The sequence below is a fragment of the Tamandua tetradactyla genome, chromosome 12 (assembly GCF_023851605.1).
Source record: "Tamandua tetradactyla isolate mTamTet1 chromosome 12, mTamTet1.pri, whole genome shotgun sequence".
NCBI lineage: Eukaryota > Metazoa > Chordata > Mammalia > Pilosa > Myrmecophagidae > Tamandua > Tamandua tetradactyla.
This window is the reverse complement of record NC_135338.1, coordinates 98777390-98801319: the sequence shown is the minus strand read 5'-3', so window position 1 is coordinate 98801319 and position 23930 is coordinate 98777390. Positions and strand designations below refer to the sequence as shown.

Below are 23930 nucleotides of genomic sequence, written 5' to 3'. Positions count from 1 at the left end.
TTCTGAGAAGGAAATACTATGAGGATTAGACCAGTGGTGATGCCTGGGATGGAAAGAAGATGGAAGAGAGGAGGCAGGTCTGCTGGGGAAGAAATGGTTCTTTAGTTTTTTCTTTAATGTATTCACCTGGTAGTGCTTGAGTGCCCACTCTCTAGTTAATGGGGTGTGGCATGGTACCTCTCTTCAAGTTTATTTATCTTATTTATTTATTAGTTTATTTAACAAATATTTATTGAGTCCCCAGTGTGTGCCAGGGATTCGGATGGACACTGGGGATAGAGTAGTAAGCAAGACACAACTCTTCTTCTCATAGATTTTAGGATTCAGTGAGAAGGACATTCCTTAAAACAGTAAGGACACATTTTGGTTAATGTTATAAGATGGGGAATAGTAGGTCGAGCTGTGGGAGTGTGAGGTAGGGAGACCACCTCTTCTAGTGGTCTACAGGACGATGGAGAGTGGGGAAAGGCGTTTGAGGGCGTATATTTTATGTGGAGGAAGGAAGAGTGTTTTGGGCACAGAGCACAGACTTCAGCGAGGGACCCGGTAGATGGTTTGAGATGAGGCTGGAGAGGCTCACCAAACTCAGGTGGTAGGGACAGGATTTGGGACGTGATCTTAAGGACAATGGAAAATCATTGAAGGGGTTCTGTCCGGGGAGATGTGCATTTTCAGCGGTGCATAGAATAGAGAAGGAGGAGGCGGAAGAACGGTTTCAGGCTGTAACAGTGTGGGATTTGTGATAGTCACACAAACTAGGGGCAGCCCCAGGAGGCAGGGAAGTGACCAGGCTGGAGGCAGAGAGAATGGAGGCGGAGAACCGATGGGGGCCCGAGAGGAAGGGGGAAGACTCAGGGGTGATCTCCAGCTCCCAAGCTTGAACCATCCCGGAGTATCTTCCTTCAAGAAAGGGACACTGGCCAAGGAGCAAGCAGGTTTGCCCTCAGGAGCTGCTGAGCCTGAGATCCAGCAGGCGGTTGTTTATAGCGAGCACAGGAGGGAGGCTGGGCTGATGATATAACTTTGGGAGTCTCTGGCGTGGAGCCGTGGGAGGGGAGTCAGCTGCCTAGGAGTTTCTAAAACAGATACTGCAGGCTGGTGGCTCACATTCTGGATTTGGTTCTCTGATGTTTTTGTTTTTCTTTTGGCCTAAAATGTGTCTGAAAAGAAAATCAGGGCCAACAATAAATATTGGGGTTGTACATTAAAATCTGGACTTCAGCTTCTTTTGAAAAAAATGAGGTCATCTGGTGACACTGGCCCTATATTTCTGCATGGCAGAGATTGCTGGAGCCCCCGTTAGATAGGGCAGGTACGAGCTCTTTGGGGTTCCTCACGGCGAGTCCAGCCTGCTCCACTCCCTTATCTTTCCTGCTTGTTCTCTGGAGGCCCTTGAGTTTGTGTTCCCTGCTACAGGGTGGACACGAAGGGGCTGGGAGGAGCTGAGCAACTCCACCATTTAAAAGGGAGGCGATGAGCAGGAGCCAGCAGAGAGGGCTGAAGAGCCACCAGAAAGGAAGGAGAAAAGTGAGGAGGGTTCCCATGGAGAGGAGAGAGCCCCTGCTGTTGACGGTCGGGGTCTAGAGGGACAGGAACCGGGCCCTGTGACCAAATCAGGCAGAGATCACAGGCAGCCTTGGCGAGAGTCGCTGCATTCGTGGAGCTCTGGAGGGAACGTTGGCTGTGCGGCATAAAGAAGTGAATGGGAGGGAATGGAGACGGTTGGAAACTTGTTCCAGAAGTTTGGCTGTGAGGGGCAGCTTATGGGGTTGAGAAACAAAAGGCTAAATGCAGTACATCAGCCTGGACTGTTAATTTGTCTTGAATATTTGGGAGTGAACCATTGTTTTCATAGTAAGGAGAACAAGCAGTAGATGTGCTGTGGGGTAGTGGACCTCAGAGAGGAATAGAGGGAGCAGTCTGGAAAGATTAGGTTTGGGCTGCATATTGCCAGGCACTGTGTAAAGCCCTTTATCTCGTGTAGTCCTTATAGTGACCCTTTGGGGTATGTGTCTAGTGTTTTCCTCATTTTGGAGAAATGACTGGCAAGTGGCAGGGCTGGAGCTTGAATTCTGGCCGTCACACTGAATGTCTGTATACTCAGCCACTTCGCTTTTTCCTAGGAGGACACCCAGTCATACCGACAACATTTGATGAAAGGAGTTTCCTTTCCCTGTTGAATTCCTGCAGTACCTTTGTCACAAATCAATTAACCAATATATGTTTGGTTCTCTTTTTGGGTACTCTTCTGTTTCATTGATCTTTATATCTTTTTTTTTTAAACAATACCACTCATTTTGATGGCTATAGTAAGTCTTGAAATCATGTAACATATACCCTACAGCTTGCTCTTCTTTTTAAAAATTGCTTTGGATATTGCTTAAGTTGTTTGCACATTCATAGGAATTTTAGAATTATCTTGTCAATTTTAATTAAGAAATCCTGCTGGGATTTTGATTGGGAATGTGTTGAATCTTGAGACACCTTTAAAAAGAAGGAATTAGTGAGGCCAGGATCTTACTGCTTATGGGCACTGAAGAATCTCCTAAGTATGAGCCAGAAAAACCAGAGAGACTGTCCAGTATGAGCCAGAAAAAAGTATGGCTTTAGGACAGAGATTGCTAACTCAAATTACAGGGTCAGGCAGGTAAGGAAAGTGAGTGGAAAATCCAGGAATGAAATGGTCAATGGCAGCTGACCTTGGGCCGTGGAGTTCAGTAAGAACCTGGGCAAAATGGGGCCCTCAGCCTTCCGTAAAGGGGCAGCCACTTCCCAGACCCATCCACAACAGGGGGTTCAGTGTGAATTTGATCTTTCAGTCAAGATAGTTTGGAAATTTATATTTTTGTGCAGTCTCCCAATTTTAAAATTAGAAGTTTCAGCATCGAGGGGGTCATTATCATGTGGCTCCAGCAGAGCAAGCCAGGTTCAATGGGCTCCTGGACTCTCAGTCCACGACCTCAGCTTTAGTCTCATTATTCTTTGCTCATCATTTCCATCATCTGTAAATGTGAAAGTTTTGAAGACAGTCTCTCTGGTTTTTCTGGCTCAATCATTTTATATTTCAAAAGAGAAAAACATTAAAATGCTCAAGGTTTTAAACGGTAACTGAGACTGTCAACGATACTGTACGACTATCTTGAGAAATTTCCCGAGCTTTACGTCTTACACGCCACTGTTCTTTTATTCCTTACATCATCTTTGTGAAATAGAGTTAGAATAATTTGTCCACCCACATGGGAGTCCCAGGTTACACAGCCAGGTGTCCCTTTCCAAATCCAGGCCCTTCGGTGCTACAGTACCCAAGTCTCTGAAGGCTCCGAAAATAAGACTTTGGGAGGGAGAGCAGATGTGAGCGCGGGCTCAGTTGAAGGCAGAGCTCTACTCGATTTAGAACTTAGCTTACTGAAGTGTCAAGGCTTATGGGTGAGAGTTGAAGACTTTGTGGGAACTCCCTGAAGGCAGGAACTTTGGCACATATTCATTTCAACTTGCCAGGGCCTGGCACAGTACCTTACACACAGTTCAAGTTTTTTGTAAAAGTGAATAAATGGATGGTCTGATGGAAGAAGAAGTAAAAGGCTTCGAATCAAGGTGGCGAGGAATTTCGTTGAGAGAATTTCAAGGGTAGAGAGTTCAGTGCTTCAGTCGAGTGCTTTTGGAACGTGAAGATTGAAAACTGAGAGACTGTGTTCATTTCACTCAGTCATCGATAGAAGAAACTTACCATGTCTTCCTCTTGTTTGGCTCTTAGATCTGGCTTTTGATAATGGGTTGTATCTATCTCCCAGTGCAGTTACGTGTGAGAAATCATATACTGTGGGTTTACGGAAGTTAAGTTCTGTATGCTTTTAAAACTTCTAGATATCAATCCTTATCTTTTGGACATGCGTTATGTCTGGGATTTTTTTTTTCTCCAGCACGGAGTAGTAGAGGAGGGTATGGCTAAAACGAGATTGGGCATAAACTGGTAATTGTTGAAATTGGGTGATAGGTAGGAGGTATTTCATTATACTAATTTCTATATTTTGTATATATTTAAACTTTTTCATAATGAAAAGTAAAAACAAAACAAAATCAGAAGCCTCTTAGGCTCAGCAGTGGGCCAACTAAACTTCACTTTTCTCTGAGCTAGTACATGATATGAGAATAAAGGGAGAAACAGAACAAAGGAAAAGAGCATGGCCAAAAGGAGTGGGCTTTGAGTTAGCTGTATTTTGGCCTCCTGCTAGCTGCATGATCTTGGGCAAGTTTCTGAATCTGGATCTCCGGATTAGGAGAGAGAAAACAGTTTCCCTTGCATGGTGGATGAATGCGTGCTAGGGATGAAGCCTGCAAGGCGTTCTAGAACAGCACCTGGCCGAGCTTACGGGCTCAGGTCCGTAGTTTTTATTTTATTAGACAAGAAAGTGAAGCAGACAGTAATGAAAGAATAAAAGTCTGCCTCAGGACACCCATTTAAAACCTCTTTCTTTTTTCTATATGAATTATGAGTGCCAAGGATTATATAACTACAAAGCTAATTTATTATTTTAGAAAGAGAACTCTTAAAGACCAGATGGAACCATTTTGGGGTTTACAAGAACTATAATCAGTTTACTGCCTTTTGAAAAATGAAGTAAGGAATAACTTGCAGAAAAAAACATATTAAAACAGTGGGATACCATTTCATACCTGTTAAACTGGCTTCCTTCCTTACTCCAATTAACATTATTGAGTTTTTGGTGAAACTGTTTTCTTATATTAAAATGGTAAACCCTTTAGGAAAGCGTTTTGGCAGTATGTATCGAGAGCTATCAAAAGGCCCATACTCAGGGACTTAATAATCACTCTTTGGAACATGTTCTAAGGAAATAATTTAGAAGAAGAAATTTTATGTAGTCATTAGAAATGATTATGTAATAACAGAAAAGGCTTATTATGATGTAAGCATGCAGGATTGTATCTGTGTTATGATCATAACCATCAGTTAGTACACTGGAGAAGAGTACTGAGAAAGAAAAACAGTCGATGCATTAAGGTTGTAGATGGTAGCTTAGCTTTTCTTTAAGATGCTTGTTTGTCACTATTAAAGATTGTGCCTGCATGCCCGCACACACACTCAAAGAGGGCACCCCATTATCGCAGCACATGGGACATTTGAACCCTGGGTAAAAAACAGAGTAATCCAAAACCAGAAAACACTGGAAACCTGAAGGTTGTGATTCAGAAATTGAAACCAAGACTTTTCCTCTAGAACCATCGTCACTACGAAGTACCGTACTTTGAGGCTTCTTTCCGAGCTGTGCTGTCATCTCTCAACCTTGTTGAAATGGCTTTGTTTCCAGGTTCAATTTCAGAAGCTTCAACAGCTGCGCCTCACCCAGTACCATGGAGGGTCCTTGCCCAACGTGAGCCAGCTGCGGAGCAGTGCCTCGGAGTTCCAGGTATGTCCACCTCTGCACTCTCTCCAAGCCGAACGGAGCGGGACAAGAGAGGCAGGCACATCAGAAGAAGGCGGGCTTCTCTGGGTTAGATCTTAAGTCCAGTATTCTTCTGAGCAGTCCATCAGCATTCCCTTCCGTAGTTTCTACCGCTTGAGAGAAGGTTATTGCACAAGTGGCCGAAGGCAGCACTGTCCAGTAGAAGTGCAGTGTGAGCCACAGGTGTAATTTAGATTTTTCTAGTAGCCACACTCAAGTAAAAAGAAACAGGTGGATTAATTTTAATGATGTATTTTAATTTAACCCAATATATCCAAAATATTACCATTTCAATAAGTAATCAGTGTGAAAATATCAATGAGATACTTCACATTTTTTTTTTGTACTAATTATTTTTAATCTGGCTTGTGTGTTATACTTCAAGCACATCTCAGTTCGGACTAGACACATTAAAGTGCTCGCAGCCCCATGTGGCTGGTGGCTGCCTTTTGGAAAGTGCACTCTGAGACCTGGGCCGCGGCCTGTCGTGGGTTTGGCTTAGCGCAGTGCCGGAGGTGTTTTGAGAATTCATGTCAGTGACGAGACGCTCAAAGCAGTGTGGAGTTGATGTTTCAGACGATGGTCCGAATTGCACCTACTTAAGATATCCTAGTCTGAAAAATTAGGATCCTGTCATTTTAATCGCGTAATTACGATTTGTGGTTTAAGACTAAATATAAACTTTAAGATAAAGCATAACTGGATTCGTTTGGATGCCTAGCCTTTTTTTAAAAAATTATTTTATCTTTTTTAAATACCAAAAAACACCAAGCTAGCCATTTTTAAGGTATTGTCTGTCTTTGTTCCGCAACTGGGTTTACTTGTTTGATGATGTTGAACAAAGCAAAAGTATTATTTAATTTGGGGACCTCCATTTGAGATGCTAGTAACAGCAATTTGTAAATATAATGGTAGTTAGAAAAAGTTCAGTATGAACATATTTATGTTCTGTTTACAGTGGAGTCTTGTCTTTAATGTAACGATGACTTGGAATCACACCATAACACGGCTCATGTTAGAGTCCGCCTGCACAGCCCAAACTGTGCGCCTTGACCTGTTGGGTCACTCGGTACCCAGGTCCAGCAATGAAGCAGGAACACATTCTTCAGGAAACAGAGCAAGGTCAAGGTTTGCTCTCTTTGAGATGCCAATTTTGTGGTACTTTTCCTCATCTTCAGAGGTGTGGAGATTTTACTGTGATGCCCCTCTCCTGCTCCCTGTTCCCAGACTGCGGTCATTCGGTTGTTGTGGCTCATGAATGTGACAGCTTCTCGACTGTAGTCTGTTCTTGGGGGACGGGGTGAAGTGACTATCCTTGGCCTTTCCAGAATTAAAAAAAAAATGGAAACAATTGCAAATTTATAGAAAAGTTAGAAGAATAGTACAAATAACATTTTTTTTCCTTGAGAAGAGATTGCCCACCTGATACCTTGATACCCCCAAATACTTCACTGTATTTCCTGCAAGCAAAGACGTTGCCCTGCGTAACTAAAATGTAGCCATCAAAATCGGGAAATTAACAGAAATTATTGCCAGACCCCATCAGATGTCATGAACTGTCCTATAATGTACTCTGTAGCAAAGGGATCCGGTTCAGAATCACATGTATTATTTATTTATCTTTTTATTAATTAAAATTTTTTTTAAATACCAAAAAACAGCAAACAAATGCAAACATTCATAACTTTTGATCATTCTGTTCTACATATATAATCAGTAATTCACAATATCATCACATAGTTGCATATTCATCATCATGATCATTTCTTGTAACATTTGCAGCTCTTCAGAAAAAGAAATAAAAAGAAAACAAAAAAATTCAGACATACCATACTCCCCACCCCTCCCTCTTATCAATCACCAGCATTTCAATCTAAATTTATTTTAACATTTGTTCCCCCTATTATTTTTATTCCGTATGTTTTACTCGTCTCTTGACGAGGTGGATAAAAGGAGCATCAGACACAAGGTTTTCACAATCACACAGTCACATTGTGAAAGCTATATCATTATACAATCATCTTCAAGAAACATGGCTACTGGAACACAGCTCTACATCTTCAGGCAGTTCCCTCTAGCCTCTTCATTACTTCTTGAATAACAAGGTGATATCTATTTAATGCGTAAGAATAATCTCCAGGACAACCTCTCGACTCTGTTTGGAATCTCTCAGCCATTGACACTTTATTTTGTCTCATTTCTCTCTTCCCCCTTTTGGTCGAGAAGGTTTTCTCAATCCCTTGATGCTGAGTCTCAGCTCATTCTAGGATCTCTGGCCCATGTTGCCAGGAAGGTCCACACCCCTGGGAGTCATGCCCCACGTAGAGAGGGGGAGGGTGGTGAGTTTGCTTGTTGTGTTGGCTAGAGAGAGAGGCCGCATTTGTGCAACAAAAGAGGTTCTGTTGGGGGTGACTCTTAGGCTTAATTTTAAGTAGCTTGACCTATCCTTTGTGGGGTTAAGTTTCAAAAACAAGCCCCAAGAGTAGGGGCTCAGGGCGGGCCGTGGTGGCTCAGCAGGCAAGAATGCGTGCTGACCATGCCAGAGGACCTGGGTTCGATTCCCGGTACCTGCCCATGTTAAAAAAAAGAAAAAAATGATTGGAAGCTCAGCCTATAGCTTTTGAGAATATCAAGAATTCAATTTGGGGAAGCTGAATTTTCCCCCTTTCTCAACCATTCCCTGAAGGGGACTTGGCAAATAGTTTTTTAGAATCGCATGTATTCAGTTGTCATTCTCTTCAGTGTCCTTCAGTCTGGCACAGTTTTTCAGCCTGTTTATATTTCTTTTGACATTAAAATATCATTTTTGACTTTCATGACCTTGCCCCTTTGGAAGATTACAGGCTAGTTGTTCTGTAAAATGTCCCTCGGTTGGGGTGAGTCTGATGTTTCATTGTGATGATTCAGGTCGTGCATCACTGGGAGGGTAGCCCCTGGGGTGTCCTCTCCGATGGTGCTCACTTGGATAATTAAGGTGGCGTCGGCCAAGCTTCTCCACTCTAAAGTTACTCTTTCCTTTTGTAAAGAATAAATATTTTTTGAGGAGGTACTTTATCCTGTTTCTCATCAAACTTACAATTTCTGCATTCATTTATTTATTTCTGTGTGCATGGTTTTATGGTTTCCTCTTATATTCCGTGAACTGTCATCTGAAACTATCATTGCTATTTTGATCTCACGTTGTCCCTAACTAGACCATAGGAGCCCTCTTCCCAGAATTCTTGAGAAACTGAGAATAAAAGACAATCCCAGAAGCAAAACTTTTTTTTAAGACTAAACTTTGTTGGGATTTAATTTATGTAACAGTAAATGCACCTTTGTTTAGGTGTGCAGTTAATCAAAATGTAGCATAGTTCCATCACCCCCAAGGTTCCCTGTGTCCCTTGGGTATCAACCTCGACCCCCACCTCTGGCCTCTGGAAACCACTCATCTGTAGTTTTGTCTTTTTCAGAGTATCCCATAAATGGAATCATATAGTATGTCATCATCGTCTGTTGAGTTCTTCCACTTAGCATAATGCATTTGAGAGTCGCTCGTGTTGTTGCATTTACCAGTAGTTGGGTCCCTTTTATTGCTGATTAGTATTCCCTTGTGTGGAGATACTGTGGCTTGCTTATCTGTTTGTCAGTTGATGGACATTTGGATTGTTTTCATTTTTGTCAGTTATGAATAAAGCTGTCATAAGCATTCACTTGCAGTTTTGTGTAAATACCCAGGGATGGAATTGCTGGGTCATATACTAGGTATATATTTAACTTTATAAGAAACTGCCAAACTGTTTTCCAAAGTGGCAGTACTCTTTTGCATTCCTGCTAGCAATGTATGGGAGTCCCAGTGGCTCTGCATTCTTGTCAGCGCTTGGTATTTCAGTTTAAGGAATTTTAATGATTCTGGTATGTGAGTGGAAGTATTTCATTGTGGCTTTAATTTGCATTTTCCTGATGACTAATGATATTGAGCATCTTTCTGTATATTTACCATCTTTGTATCTTTAGTGAAGTGTTTCTGAAAATTTTTTACCCAGTTTTGAAATAGTTTTTTTTAGTTTTTTTATTATTGATTTGTGAGTGTTCTTTATATATTTTGGATACCATTCCTTTTTCAGTTATGCAGTTTACAAATATTTTCTCCCTGTCTGTGGCTTGTCTTTTCATTTTCTTAGCAATGTGTTTTGAAGACCAGAAGTTTTTACTTTTGATAAAGTCCAGTTTCAATTTTGTTCTTTTACGATTCATAGTTTTTTCTAAGAATTCTTTGCCTAACACAAGGTCACAAAGATTTCCCTCCTATTTGTTCTTCTAGAAGTTTTATAGTCTTAGGTTTTACACTTAGATAGCGTTGAGTTAAATTTTTATATAGTGCTAAATATGGGTTGAGTTTCTTTTCTTTTTTTTGCATTTGGATGTCTAATTGCTCCAGCACTATTTTTTGAAAATACTTTCCTTTTCCTATTGAATTGCCTTGGCAGCTTTGTTGAAAATCAGTCGACCGTATATTTGTGGATCTGTTTCTGAGCTCTCTCTTCCCTTGATCTGTTTATTTATCATTTTATCAACACCACACTGCTTTGATTACTGCACCTTTATCTGAGGGCTTGAAATCTGGGAGTGAGAGTCCTTCAACTTTGAACTTCTTTTTTAAAGTTGTTTTGACTATTCTAGTTCCTTTGCTTATCCATACAATTTTAGACTCAGTGTGTTGATTTTTACAAAAGTGCATACTGGAATTCTGGTTGAAATGGCATGGAATTGATAGATTAGGTTGGGGAGAATTGACATTTTAATAATACTGTCTTCCAACCCGTGAACATGGTATGAAGCACAAATTCAAGTTAATTTGCGTGTAATCACTTTTGTACAATCCTCCTCCTTTGAGTTTATCAAATGCTTTCATGTTATTTTGCTTGATCTCCACATTGGTAAGCACAGTACTATTTGAATATGGTTAAAGACTAAATTTCTGTTCTAGTGGAGGATGTATAGACAGTGGGCTCATAATACAGAGAACACAGACCTTTCAGAAGGGTAAACAACGGCAGGCCTCAGGCTGCCATCTGATAATCCTCAGGGAGGGGAGGAGGGGCTGGTTGCATTTGTCCAGGGGTGGTTCAGGGCCAGCCCTTCTGTCTCTAGGCGGGGCCTGGCCCTTACACACTGAGGATAGAGGAGGAAGTGGCATCATCTTTTCTGAGGGCTGTGGCTGTCCCTTGTGGTTCGGGGAAGGGTAGCTGTTCCGCTCCAGGGCTCCCAGCATAACAGCCAGCACCTGCTGGTGGTGTGGTCTGATGGCCAGGCGGCCACGGAAAGAGGGACTGGCTCCTCCCTGCGTGGACCTGTCTGAGCTTAGGTGTGGCCTTCACGGCATCCCTGTAACCCACCTGGTCCTGTCAAATTATGTCACTAAAACCTCATTACACTTTTTACGTTTCTGGCCACTGCAGTTTACCAGAATTGCATCATCTTATTTATAACTGAGGGTTTGCAAGTGCTAGCTAATTCAGAGGACAGTCTGGCAGCAGAAGGGAGACAGCCCTGTTGGGGGGGATTTCCTTGAGGCCCAGAGTTTGCATGGTAAGTATGTAGGAGAACCAGAACTTAAAAATCAAGTCTTTAACTCCTGGTCCAATTTTGATGCATTCCTTTGCTGACTTTTCTTTCAGATTTTTATAAGGTTCTTTAAATAACAAAGACTGACAAAAGATATATCAGTTAAGTTCAAACAGATGGAAAATGTAAGTGGCAATATTAACCTCAAAATACTACTACTACTAGCCAGCATTTATTGAGCACTTGCTGTGTCCCAGACACTGAGTCAGGCTTTCTACTAAGTTATTAAGTCTTTACAACAACTCTGGTGTTGGTATAGGTATTTGATAATTGCCAGCATTATTTAAATATTATGGACAATTTCCCATACATTTAAGTGGCGTTCAGAAGCATTACTTCTGGTGTCTACATGCTATTCTGTCACCTGGACATACCACAGTTTATTTAACTCCTCCTTTGTTGTTGGATGTTTGGTTTCACATTCTTTGTTCACAGAATGTGATGTCTGTGTGTGCGTGTGTGTGTATTGAGTATATACTAGGCCAAAGAAATTCTCAATAAATTTAAAAAGTAGAAATTGAATCTTGACAGAATGTGATAAATTGTTGTCAATAATCAAACTTAGATTTTAAAATCTAACCACTTGAAAAAAATTTAAATCCTTAAAAAAAAAAACCAATTAAGTATACTATCAGTGGCCAGTTAGAATGCATAGAGAGAAAAGATTACATTAATACTAGTTTAAAAATCTGTGTACCCACACATATAAAATCTTTGTTTACTCAAGAGATTTGCAAGGACTGTATTAAAAAATATGAAATATGAAAGACAGTAAAGAAACAGAAGCTTGCTGTCACTTTGAAAATCTAATGAAAGCTATGAACCCTTCCTGAGAAAAATGTATACACATGTACATAAACTCTCATTTACTTAAAAAACATTTATTAGAGAAAATTTCGAATATATTCATTTTTGTATATATTTGATCCCACATTAAGAACTCTTGGTCTAGGATGATTTAAGTTTGTAAATTTGTATTAAATAATAAAAAATCATTTCCCTCTTCCTCCCATACCTGCTTTTCTAAATCTGTAAAGTGTATCCCAAGAAAATTGTGGAAAATGTTTCAGTTGCCTGGTACAAGTTAGGTACCAGGCAGGAAAGGAGTTACTTGAAATGCCGCGCCTTTGCTATCTTCCCTTCGTCCTTCAGCGGCCTTTGAAATCTCTTCAGTCCTCATTCTGGAAATCAGTCATGTATGCATGTTTGCATGTCGGACCTTGAGAGCTGCTCCTTAGACTCTCAAATCAATATCATGAGTAGCATTTTAGGTACCACCGTGTACTATCTAAAGCATCTTTACTTTGCACCGTCAGAGCTCGGGCCTCAGAGCTCCCCCGGGCTCCCTCTGCTTCAGGTTTGGGAGGGCCTGGGAGAGGGGAATGAGGAGCAGAGGGTTTGGATGGAGGGAAGAGATCTGTCCATCTCACAGTGCAGTGCATTCCCAGCATCAAGGAGCCGAAGTCCACGTGGGTGAGAAGCTTATCTCGTGTTTGGGATTGAATCACGTCCCCTGGCCCTGTGGATGTGAACAGGACTTGGAAGATGTTAAGTGTTCCTCAATTGAATGAGGATGGGCCTTAATCCAATACGCCTGAGTCCTTATAAGCAAAGGAAGGTGGACACAGAAAGGAAAGCCATGGGGAGTAGCCAGGAAGTCAGCAGAGCCCAGAAGAGAAAGGAGAAGCCCTTGCCGTGTGCATTGCCATGAGACGGACAAGCCAAGGACCAGGGATCGCCGGCCGCCAGCCCAGCCTGCCGCACACTTTGGGGAGAAAACATAGCCTTGATGTTGCCTTGACTTTGGAGTCCTCCCAGACTCAAAATCACTGGTCAATCAAGTCCCATCGTTGAAGCTGACCCATTGTATGGTCTTTGTTTTGGCAGCTGGGAAACTGAAACTTGTAGTGAAGCAGGAGACACTGGTTTTCACTGAGCCTCCTTGCAGACTGGGTAAGCAGAGCTGTGGGATGAGCTAGGAGCTCTCTGCCTTGTACTGCCTTTTCCCGAAAGGCTCCTTGATGCCGTCATTGGAGAGAAAGGACCCAAGGAGCTGCAGCCAATCTCCACTGAATCTCCTTGGACAAATCAGAGAATCCTCTGAATCTTCTTTATAAATACAGTAATGATAATTGCACGAGAGGGTTTTTATCAGGATCTAATGAGTGCAGAAAAAATGCAGAGCTTTGGAAGCTATGAAGTACTAAGCAAACATCATTTATTAACATAAATAATGCTCAGAAACAGCTTTGATGTGGAAAGTTTGTGTTTATCACGTATCTCCTTTTCTTTTGTTATGTATCTCCTTTAGTCTCTTTTCTCTCCACACACGCACCACCCTGACTGATCTGTGTTGTTCAAAATGGAAATCGACAGCTGCATGTATTTAATTTAAATTTAAATAAATTAAGGTTAAATAAAAGTAAAATGCCAGTTCCTCAGTCACCTAAACCACAGTGCCTGTGCCTAGTGTCACCTGTGGCTGGTGGCTCGCTCACTGGCCAGCACCCTTAGCGGTCCTCCATCTCGTGTCATGTTAAGTCCTTACCTTCCCCCTAAAAGCCGCTTTAAGATGGTCTTTCCCTCCCTCTCTTTCATCAGCCAGTCTGATTTCTTATGTCAGCAAAGAGCTCATCTGAATTAATAGAAAAGTAAGCTCATTAATAGGTTGCAATGTCCTATGTTAACTTCCACTTGACTGAAGTATGTACATTTTAAAAGAGGGTGCCTGCTAATCAAACCTCCAGATAACACAATTTCAGACTGTAAGCGGTGGCATTTACTCTGAAAGGTGTACGCATCAGGCCTCCCCCTTAAATTACAGCACCTGCAGAAATTAGGTGGCCCTCTACGCCGCACATTGGCCCTGTGAGGCTTTGCTTCTCCGGTTCCCTTCCTCCCCTGAGAGGAACCGACTGCTGTCCTTCACTTCTCATTAACTGATTGATTAATGATCAATCAGTAAATTCAGCATTTACTCTTAAGCACCTGTTAGGCAGGAGACATAAAAGTGACTGTCGGCCCCTACGCGAAAGATTGTAGCCCATTTAGCCCTTGTTTAACACTGTCAGGTTTGTGTCCAGCATCAGAGTCCTGGGCAGCCACATGTGACCGCTGGCCCTCAGTGAGAAGAGCTGCACTGCCTTAAGCTGTGAATGACTTTGGAATCTTGGAGACTGTCCCAGGATGGTTATGTCTTGAGTCATAGCTCAGGGAGTCTCCATGGAGACCTCAAAGCTTCCTGTGCCATCAAAGGGTCTTCAGAAATTCTTTCTACATCTCTGCCCTCAGTTCCCAGTTCCCTCATCTTTCCTGACCCATTCCTCATCTAGTTCTTTTGTCTCCTGTGGTTTTGGCAGTGACTTGCCCGGTAAACTTGGCCCTAAATCTTTGCTTCCTCCGGATACTGCCCAAGACGAGGCTGTGGTGTGGTGAAAAGAATATGCTCTTGGGAGCCAGAGAGACCTGGGTTTGAGTCCTGTCCTGGCCCCTCCTTTTGATCTGTGACCTTGGGCATTTCCTCAACCTCTCTCAGCCTTTTGTTTCATGTGTAAGACAAGTATCATAATAATTACCCAGAGGATGAGCTGAGATAATGGGAGGCATGGAGGCATTGACCAAGGGGTTTGGGGGGCTGGAGTGAGTTGACAGAATCAGGGTGTAAGATAACTGATTCCTTCCAGGCCTTTAGCTGCATTCCGTTTGTGTATACTCATTTGTCATCGTTTGTGGCTTTTGTGGCATAGCCATCTGCTCTTAACTTAAAAGTGAGAGGGAATTTTGTTCCCCAGGTCATAAACCTTAGCCAGTTCTGCTCTTGGGCATAGTATGCTGTCTGCCAGCCCTGAAACAATACCCTTTTATCCAAATACATTAGATGTAATGAGATAGGGCAGTGATCTTGGGTTTCTGCATGAGATTTAGGAGACCACATTTACAAATTATTTTGGTGTGTTATTTCCAGGAAAAATTTTCACTGATTGCTAATGTCATTTCTTTTATGTGTGTCTCCATTTCTTTTTCAGAGAATGACATTTCTGTCTCTAAGTTCTATTTCGGAGGCCATACCTCCCAAACTACATGCACTTTGCAACTGTAGTTTTTTACTCTCTGTGTTTGATTCGCTTACTGGTTTGCCTTTGATTTTTACTTCCAGCAGCATGTTCTTCTTTTCTGCCTAAGGAATTGTGAGAAGCACAGAAAGCTAGGGGGTTACTTAATAGCTCTGGAATGTGTATCTGACCCAAAATAGGATGTAGTTGTCATACTTTAAATGCAGATTTAAGTAGCACTTTTCCCCTTCCATTTATCCTCCTATCTGTGTTGACAAGAAGACTTCCAGAATGAGAGGAAAGATGAGAACTCGTGACTCTCTAGAAGTTGGTGTAAATGTCTTTTAAATTATAGAAGAGGCAAGGAGACATCGGCCCCACTCACTGGATTTGGAGCATCTGTTTCCATGAGAACTTGAACAAGAGAGCTGGAATAGTGCCACTTTCACTCTTCTTTCCACGATCCATGCATGGAGGGGGAGGAACAGCAGATACGTGAGGTCTCTCAGATAGAACCGCAAAGTGCTTTCAAAGACTGAACTGGATTCCATTAAGGTAAAACTCTTTTGCCAGAAAAGTTGGAAGCAATGGAAACTTCTCACGAGATGTCCATCTACTGGATAACACCAGTGGGCTACTTGAAAAGAAATACCAAGCGGGCCAAGGTGATAGCATGCGGTTTACCCTAAAATAGGGCGCTACAGAGGCATCACACGGAGCACGAGGGCTCAGAGCTCAGCCCGAATCCTAAAGCGGGTCCTGCCTCTCTCTCACCACGTGGTCTTGGCAAATGCGTTAGCATCTCTGCCTCTGTCTCCTCACCTGTAACATGAAGGTGGCAGCAGTGCCTGCGTCAGAGCTGTGCTGTGATGATTGAGTGAGCTGTTATATGAAGTGCCCCCTGGCAGCGCCTGGGACAAGATGAGCTCTTATGATGTCTGCTGCTGTTGTTTCTGTCACCACTCGTACCCTCAGTCCCACCCGGAGGGCCTCTGCCACTTCCGGGGCTGCTCCCGGGCCCAGGCTTTGGGAAGTAGGGGTGTTGGCAGTGCCCATGCCGTGGGATGCGAGGGGAAGGGCAGTGGCATTCATGGAGCAGCCAGCACAGAAGGGGTGGCCTCAATATTCATTTAATTCAAACTATTTAAAAAAATACGTAGAGGTAAACCGAGGTCATTTCCCACCCAGCCCCACCCCCAGCGTCCATTCTTGCTGTTCCCTTCTGGCCCGAGACGCGGGGGGGCAGCTGGAGGAGATGGCCCAGGGGTCGCACCGCTGAATACGACGCCCGCCCGTGAGGCTGAGGGCTTGGGGGAGGGCCCTAACCTTGGGTGCGGTCCTTCCTGCCGTGGAGGGTGCTGTCCCCGTGTGCAGGCCTGCTCCTGCCCAGGCCAGTCCAGCTCCCCAAGCCCAAAGCCCAGTTGTTCTCATCCTGTTCAAACCTATGTGAATAGGTTTACCAGGAAAATATTTTGTTTTGACTTTTAAAACCTCTTTTCTGTTTCATTAAATAGCTCCTGTAAATTGCCAGTGTTCTCATTAAATTAATATGTATCGAGTGCCTGGTATGAGTAAGATGTTATTGAGTTTATGGAGATAATTAGGAGAGGGCCCATTAAACAAGCTTATAATCAAGGGTGATAGATAGGGTGTGTATAAAATAACCGTAGTGGGAAAACATTAGCTCTAGTGTCCTTTATCTTTTTTAGCTTTCATTTTTAAACTTCTACATATAGGAAAGTTAATACTTTGCATTTGTTTGTACCTTGATCCTTAGTTCTTTTTTTCCATTATAAAGAAATACATTCTCATCATATAAAAATTGGAAAGTATATAAAAATTAAAAAGGAGAACGATTGATCATATTTAATTACCATTTTCATGTTTCATTTTAGTAATTTTTCATGCACCTTCTGTACAGGTGATATTGCTTTCCATGCTTCTATCCTGTTTTTTTTTTTTTCATTTCAGCCACTATATAATGATTATTTCTCTATGTTGTTAAAATACTTATAAAATTTCAACATTATGTTTTATAATATACAGTCACCCCAAAATACTGTTGTACATTTTAATTGCTTCTGACTTTTCTTTATTATAAATAACATACTAATAAATACTTTCATATAGTAGTCATCTATGTATTTGATTGTAGATTTCCAAAAGTAGAATTGTTCAGTCAAAGGGTAGAAATACTTACAAGGTTATTAATACATATGACTTCATTGCCTTTTTTCAACTATTTATTTTGAAATACTTTCAAACTTACAGGAGAGTTACAAAAATAATACAAAACTCATACAGAACCCCAACGTACACTCCACCCAGAAACCCAGATCCACACACTTTTTTATTAGAGAATCTGTGGGTTTCAGAGCAATCTGCATAAAATACAGGGTTCCTGTATAACACCCTTTTATTAACACCTTGCATTGATGTGGAACATTTTTTACAATTAATGAAAGCACATTTTAAAATTGTGCTATTAACTATAGTCCAAGGTTTAACTTAAGGTTAAATGTAACATTTTTTGTATCGTGCAGTTCCGTGGATTTTTTCAAAAATTTTTATTCTAGTACTGCATAAGCCTAAAATCTCCCCTTTTAACCACATTCAAATATATACTGCAGTCCTGTTAATTATGTTCACAGTGCTGTGCTACCATCACCTCCATCCATCACCAGAGCATTTCCATCACCCCAAAAGGAAACTCTGTACATGTCAAGCCTTAACTCCTCTTCCCTACCTCCATTCCGCCTCTGGTGACCTGTGTTCTAGATTCTGACTGTCGTATTACATATTCTGATGATTTCTTATCAGTGAGATCACACAAAATGTGTCCTTTTGTGTCTGGCCAATTTCACCCAACATGATATCTTCATGGTTCAGACATGTTGTCTCCTGTATTAAGACTTCATTCCTTTCTATAGCCGAATAATATTCTATTGGGTATAAATACCACCTTTTGTTTACGCATTCATTGGTTGCTGGGCACTTGGGTTGCTTCCATCTTTTGGCAATTGTGAATAATGCTGCTATGAACATTGGTGTGCAAATATCTCATTTGAGTCCTTGCTTTTGGTTGTTTTGGGTATATACCTAGGAGTGGGATTGCTGAGTCATATGGTACTTCTGTACTTAACTTTCTGTGGAACTGCCAAGCTGTCTTACACAGCGGCTGTACCATTTTACATACCCAGCAGCAATGAATGAGTGTTCCTATTTCTCCACATTCTCTTCAACACTTGTTACTTTCCACTTTTTTTTAATAGCAGCCATTCTAATGGGTGTGAAATGGTACCTCATTGTGGTTTTGATTTGCATTTCCCTGATGGCTAGTGATATCGAGCATCTTTTCATGTGTTTATTGGCAATTTGTATATCTGCTTTGGAAAAATGTCTATTTAAGTCTTTCGCCCATTTTTAAATTGGGTTATTTGTCTTTTTGTTGTTGACCTGAAGGATTTTTTTTATCTATTCTGAATATTAAACCCATATTGGATATATGGTATCTAAATTTTTTCTCCCATTATGTAAGCTGACATTTTACTTTCATGATAACGTCCTTTGAGGCACTGTTCTAGTTTGCTAGCTGCTGGAACACAATATACCAGAAACAGAATGGCTTTTAAAAAGGGGAATTTAATGAGTTGCTAGTTTACAGTTCTAAGGCCGAGAAAATGTCCCAATTAAAACAAGTCTAAAGAAATGTCCAATGAAAGGCATCTAAGGAAAGATGCTTTGGTTCAAGAAGGCCAATGAAGTTCAGGGTTTCTCTCTCAAGTGAGAAGGCACATGGCGAACACAGTCAGGGCTTCTCTCTCAGCTGGAAGGGCACATGGCAAACACGGCGTCATCTGCTAGCTTTCTCTCCTGGCTTCCTAGTTCATGAAGCTCCCCGGGAGGCATCTTCCTTCTTCATCTCCAAAGGTCACTGGCTGGTGGACTCTCTGCTTTGTAGTGTTGCTCTCTCTGAATCTCTCATTCTCCAAAATGTTTCCTCTTTTATAGGACTCCAATAAACCAATCAAGACCCACCCAAATGGGTGGAGACATGTTGTCCCTTAATGCAGTTTCACAACCACTCTTGACTAAATCACATCAACCAGGGAGATGATCTCATTACAGTTTCAAATATACAGTATTGAATAGGGATTATTCTACCTTTATGAAATGGGATTTATATTAAAACATGACTTTTCTTAGGGGGCATACTTCCTTTCAAACCAGCACAGGCACAAAAGCTTTTCATTTCAGTGAGGTCCCATTTATCTATTTTTTACTTTGTGGCTTGTGCTTTGCGTGTGAAGTCTAAGAAACCATTGCCTCATACAAGGTCCTGAAGTTGCTTCCCTATGTTTTCTTCTAGTTTTATACCTCTGGCTCTTATATTTAGGTCGTTGATCCATTTTTGCATATGATGTGAGGTAAGTGTCCACTTTCATTCTTCTGCAAATGAAAATCCAGTTTTCGAGCACCATTTGTTGGCGAGACTATCCTTTCCCAGTAGAGTGGTCTTTGCCGTCTTGTCAAAAATCAATTAGCCATATGTAGAACGGAATGATTTCTAAATGTTGTGTTAATTTCTTTTTTTTCTTTAATTAATAAAAAATAAAATAAAAAAATCAATTAGCCAGGGATCAACAATTCCATCCTGACTGAAAGGGGGAAAAGAAGTGTAACTAATAAAGTATCAATGGCAGAGAGAGTTCAGATAGAGTCAGGAGGCTACTCTGGAGGTTGCTCTTAAACAAGCTTCAGGTAGACCTTGCTACCTATCATAACATGCCAACCCCCAACCAGAACCATTCCAGCCAATCCTAAAGAACACCTAGGGCAATATGTAATATTCCAGAAGGGTTCCATGTACTAGAGTAACTTTCCAGAAACCTACAGCCTCCAGATAGGTCCCTGGTCCAGATAAGTTCTGAAACCTAGCCCAGCCTTTCCAGAACATCAGATAGTCCCATCTCCCTACCCCATATTAGTGACAGACTCTTCCAGTATGAAAAATCTAGGATTGCCATAGCACAAACACCCCTAAAGAGAGGAATGGAAAGATCAAAGGTGATGGTGAAGTTATACAGAGAAGATAGGATTTAACAAATGAATATGAATGCTGAATCACTAAATTGATATCTTTTTTAGTCTCCAATATTTCAGAGCAGCTAGAAGCAAAAATCTAAAGTTGTGGAACTGTAACCCATGTCAAACTCTGAAATGTGTTCTATAACTACTTGTGGTGCTGTACTTTGAAATTTATAGCTTTTTTGTATATATGTTATTTTTCACAAAAAAAGGAAAAAAAGTCGATTGTGATGATAAAAAAATATTTATGCCTTCTAGCCTCCTATATTCTGGAGCAACTCGAAGGAAAAATCTGAGAGGATGGTCTGTGTGATGGTCCCACAAACTCTGTGATCTGTCCTGTATCTGTTTGTTGAAGAGTGCTTTGAAAAATGATTGCTTTTTATTTCTTTGCTTTTTATATGTTATACTATATAATGAAAAAAGTTTTAAAAAAAATCAGTTAGCTGGACCATGTACCATCCCCCCAAAAATCAGTTGGCCATAAATGTGAGGGTTGATTTTTGGGCTCCCAGTTCAATTCCATTGGTCCGTGTGTACCTATGCCAGTACCATGCGATTTTGATTACTGTGACTTTGCAATAACTTTTAAGGTAGAGAATGTGAGTCTTTCAACTTTCTTCCTCTTTTTCAAGATGACTTTGGCTACTAGGGGCCCCTCATACTTCCATATAAATTTCATGATTGGCTTTTCCATTTCTATGAAGAAGGTTTTTGGAATTTTAATTGAGATTACCTTGAATATATACATGGCTTTGGGTAGAATTGACATATTAGTATGTAGTCGCTTAATCCGTGAACACAGAATGTCCTTCCATTTGTTTAGGTCTTCTTTGATTTCTTTTAGGAATGTTCTGTTGTTTTCTGTGTAGAAGTCCGTTGTTTTCCTTTGTTAGGTTTATTCCTAGATATTTAATTCTTTTAGTTACTATTGTTAATGAAGTTTTTTCCTTGATTTCTTTTTCTGATTGTTTGTTTGGGTGTAGATCATGTACCCTGCCACTTTGTTGACTTTATTTATTAGCTCTTTGAACTTCATTGTGGATTTTCCGAGATTTTCTTTGCAAATAGGGAAAGTTTTACTCCTTTCTTTCCAATTTGGGTGCTGTGCTGGTTTGAATCTATGGTGTACCCCTAGAAAAGCCATGTCCTTTAATCCTGATCCATCTTGTGGAAGCAGCCATTTATTTTAATCCCTATTCAGTACTGTAGGTTGGAAACTTGGTTAGATTATCTCCACAGAGATGTGATTTGTCCAATTGTGGGTATTAACCTTTGATTAGATGGAGATGTGACTCCACCCGTTCCAGGTGGGTTTTGATTACTGGAATCCTTTAAAAGAGGAACCATTCTGGAAAGAGCCACGAGAGAGCTGACAGAGCCACAAGAACCACAAGAGCCCTCATGACCAGAGACCTTTGGAGATGAAGAAGGAAACATCCCCAAGGGAGCTTCATGAACAAGAAACCTGGAGAGAAAGCTAGCAGACATCACAAGGTGACAGTGGACATGCTTGTTTTGTTTCTAATCCTAGAGGGAAAACTTCAGTCTTTCATCGTTAAGTATGATGTTAGTTGTGGGTTTTTCATATATGCCCTTTATCATGTTGAGGAAGTTTCCTTCTATTCCTGGGTTTGTAAGTGATTTTTTTATTAAGAGGGGGTGATGAATTTTTATCAGATGCTATTTCTGCATCAACTGAGATGATCATTTGTGTTTTTCTCCCTTTGTTCTGTTAATGTGGTGTATTACATTAATTGATTTCCTTACATTGAACCACTCTTGCATTCCAGGGATAAAACCTCCTTGAGCATGGTGTGCAGTTCTTTTAATGTGCTGTTGGATTCAGTTTGCTAGTAGTTTGTTGAGGATTTTTGCATCGTATTCATAGGAAATACTGGTCTGTAGTTTTCTTTTCTTGTGGTATCTTTATCTGGTTTTTGTATGAGGGTGATGTTGTTCTCATAGAACGAATTAGGGACTGTTCCCTCCTCTTCCATTTTTTATAAGAGTTTGAACAGGATTGGTATTAATTCTTCTTGGGATCTTTGGTAAAATTCCCCTGTGAAGCCATCTGAGCCTGTGCGTTTCTTTGTTGGGAGGGTTCCTGTTACTGATTCAATCTCAGTAATTGGTTTGCTGAGATCTTTCATTTCTTCTTGAGTCAGTGTAAGTAGTTTATGTGTTTCTAGGCATTCGTCCAGTTCATCCAGGTTATCTAATTTGTTGGCATGCATTTGTTCATAGTATCATCTTATAGTCCTTTTATTTCTATGGGGTCAGTAGCAATGCCCCCCTTTTCATTTCTGATTTTAGTTATTCATATCCTCTTTCTTTTTTCCTTCATCAGTCTAGCTAAAAGTTTGTCAATTTTATTGACATTTTTGAAGAATCAACCTTTTTTTCCCTAGTTATTCTTTCTTTCATTTATCTCCACACTAATCTTTGTTTTCTTCCTTCAGTCCCTTTAGATTTAGTTTGTTCTTCTTTTTCTCGTTCTTCGGTTTTGAGGTTAGGTCTCTGATTTGAAATTTTTCTTCTTTTTTAATGTAAACATTTAAAGCTATAAGTTTCCCTTTCAGCACTGCCTTTGCTGCATCTCATAACTTTTGGAACATTATATTTTCATTTTTATTAGTCTCAAGATATTTCCTAATTTCCCTTGTGATTTCCTTTTTAATGCGTTTGTTGTTTAATTTCCACATATTTTCCGTATCTCCCTTTTGATTTCTGTTTTGATTTCTAGCTCATTCCATTGTGTTCAGAGAGGAAGCATTATATGATTTCAATATTTTTTAATGATTGAGTCTTGTTTTGTGTCCTAACATATGACCCCTCCTGGAGAACGACCCATGTTCACTTGGAAAGAGTGTGTGTTCTGTTGTTGTTGAGTGAAGCGCTGTGTGTCTGGTAGGTCTTGTTGGTTTAGAGTATCATTCGAGCCGTGTGTTTCCTCGATGAACTTCTGGGTAGGTGTTCTATCCATTATTGAAAGTAGCGTATTAAAGTCTCCTACTATTAAGGTAGAATCGTCAGTGTCTCTCTTCGTATCTGTCAGAATTTGCTTCATATATTTTGGGGCTCTGCTATTAGGTACAAATATATTTATAATTTTTACATCTTTTTGTTGAATTGAGCCCTTTATCAGTATATGATGATCGCCCTTGTCCCTCGTAACTGTTTTTTACTTAGTCTATGGTTATCTATACTATTTTATTAATGTAGCTACCCCAGCTCTCTTTGTTACTAATAACATGATATATATTTTTCTACCCTTTCGGTTTCAACCTACTTATGTTTTTAGATTTAAGCTGAGTCTCTTGCAGGCAGTATGTATTTGGTCATGCTGTTTTATTAATTCTGCCAATCTCTGTCTGTTTACTGGGGAGTTCAATCCATTTACATTTAAAGTCATTACCAATAATGCAAGAGTTACTTCTGCCATTTTGGTATTTCACCTTTGCAAGTCTTATAACTTTCTTGTCCCTCAAGCCTTACGTTAATGCCTACTTCCATATCTATTTGATTTTTTATGTGTGAGTTCCTTCTCATTTCTATCTGGATATATTTTTAAATATTTTCCTTGTGGTTACCGTGGGGTTAAAATTTAACGTCGTAACTATGTGACAGTCATACTTGATTTGCTACCAGCTCGACTTCACTAGCGTACACATATACTGCTGCTTTACCTCCGTCCCCCTACCTTTTTTTGAACTTGTTA

The 23930-nt window shown here is 40.7% G+C and overlaps 1 protein-coding gene across 1 annotated transcript in view; it reads left to right on the top strand.

Moving 5' to 3' along the window:
* CRTC3 (CREB regulated transcription coactivator 3) overlaps positions 1 to 23930 on the top strand; it is a 107616-nt gene that overhangs the window by 2271 nt on the left and 81415 nt on the right. The window contains exon 2 of the mRNA XM_077124275.1: positions 5328 to 5426. Coding sequence (XP_076980390.1) covers positions 5328 to 5426 — 99 coding nt within the window. The remainder of the gene's footprint in view (positions 1 to 5327; positions 5427 to 23930) is intronic.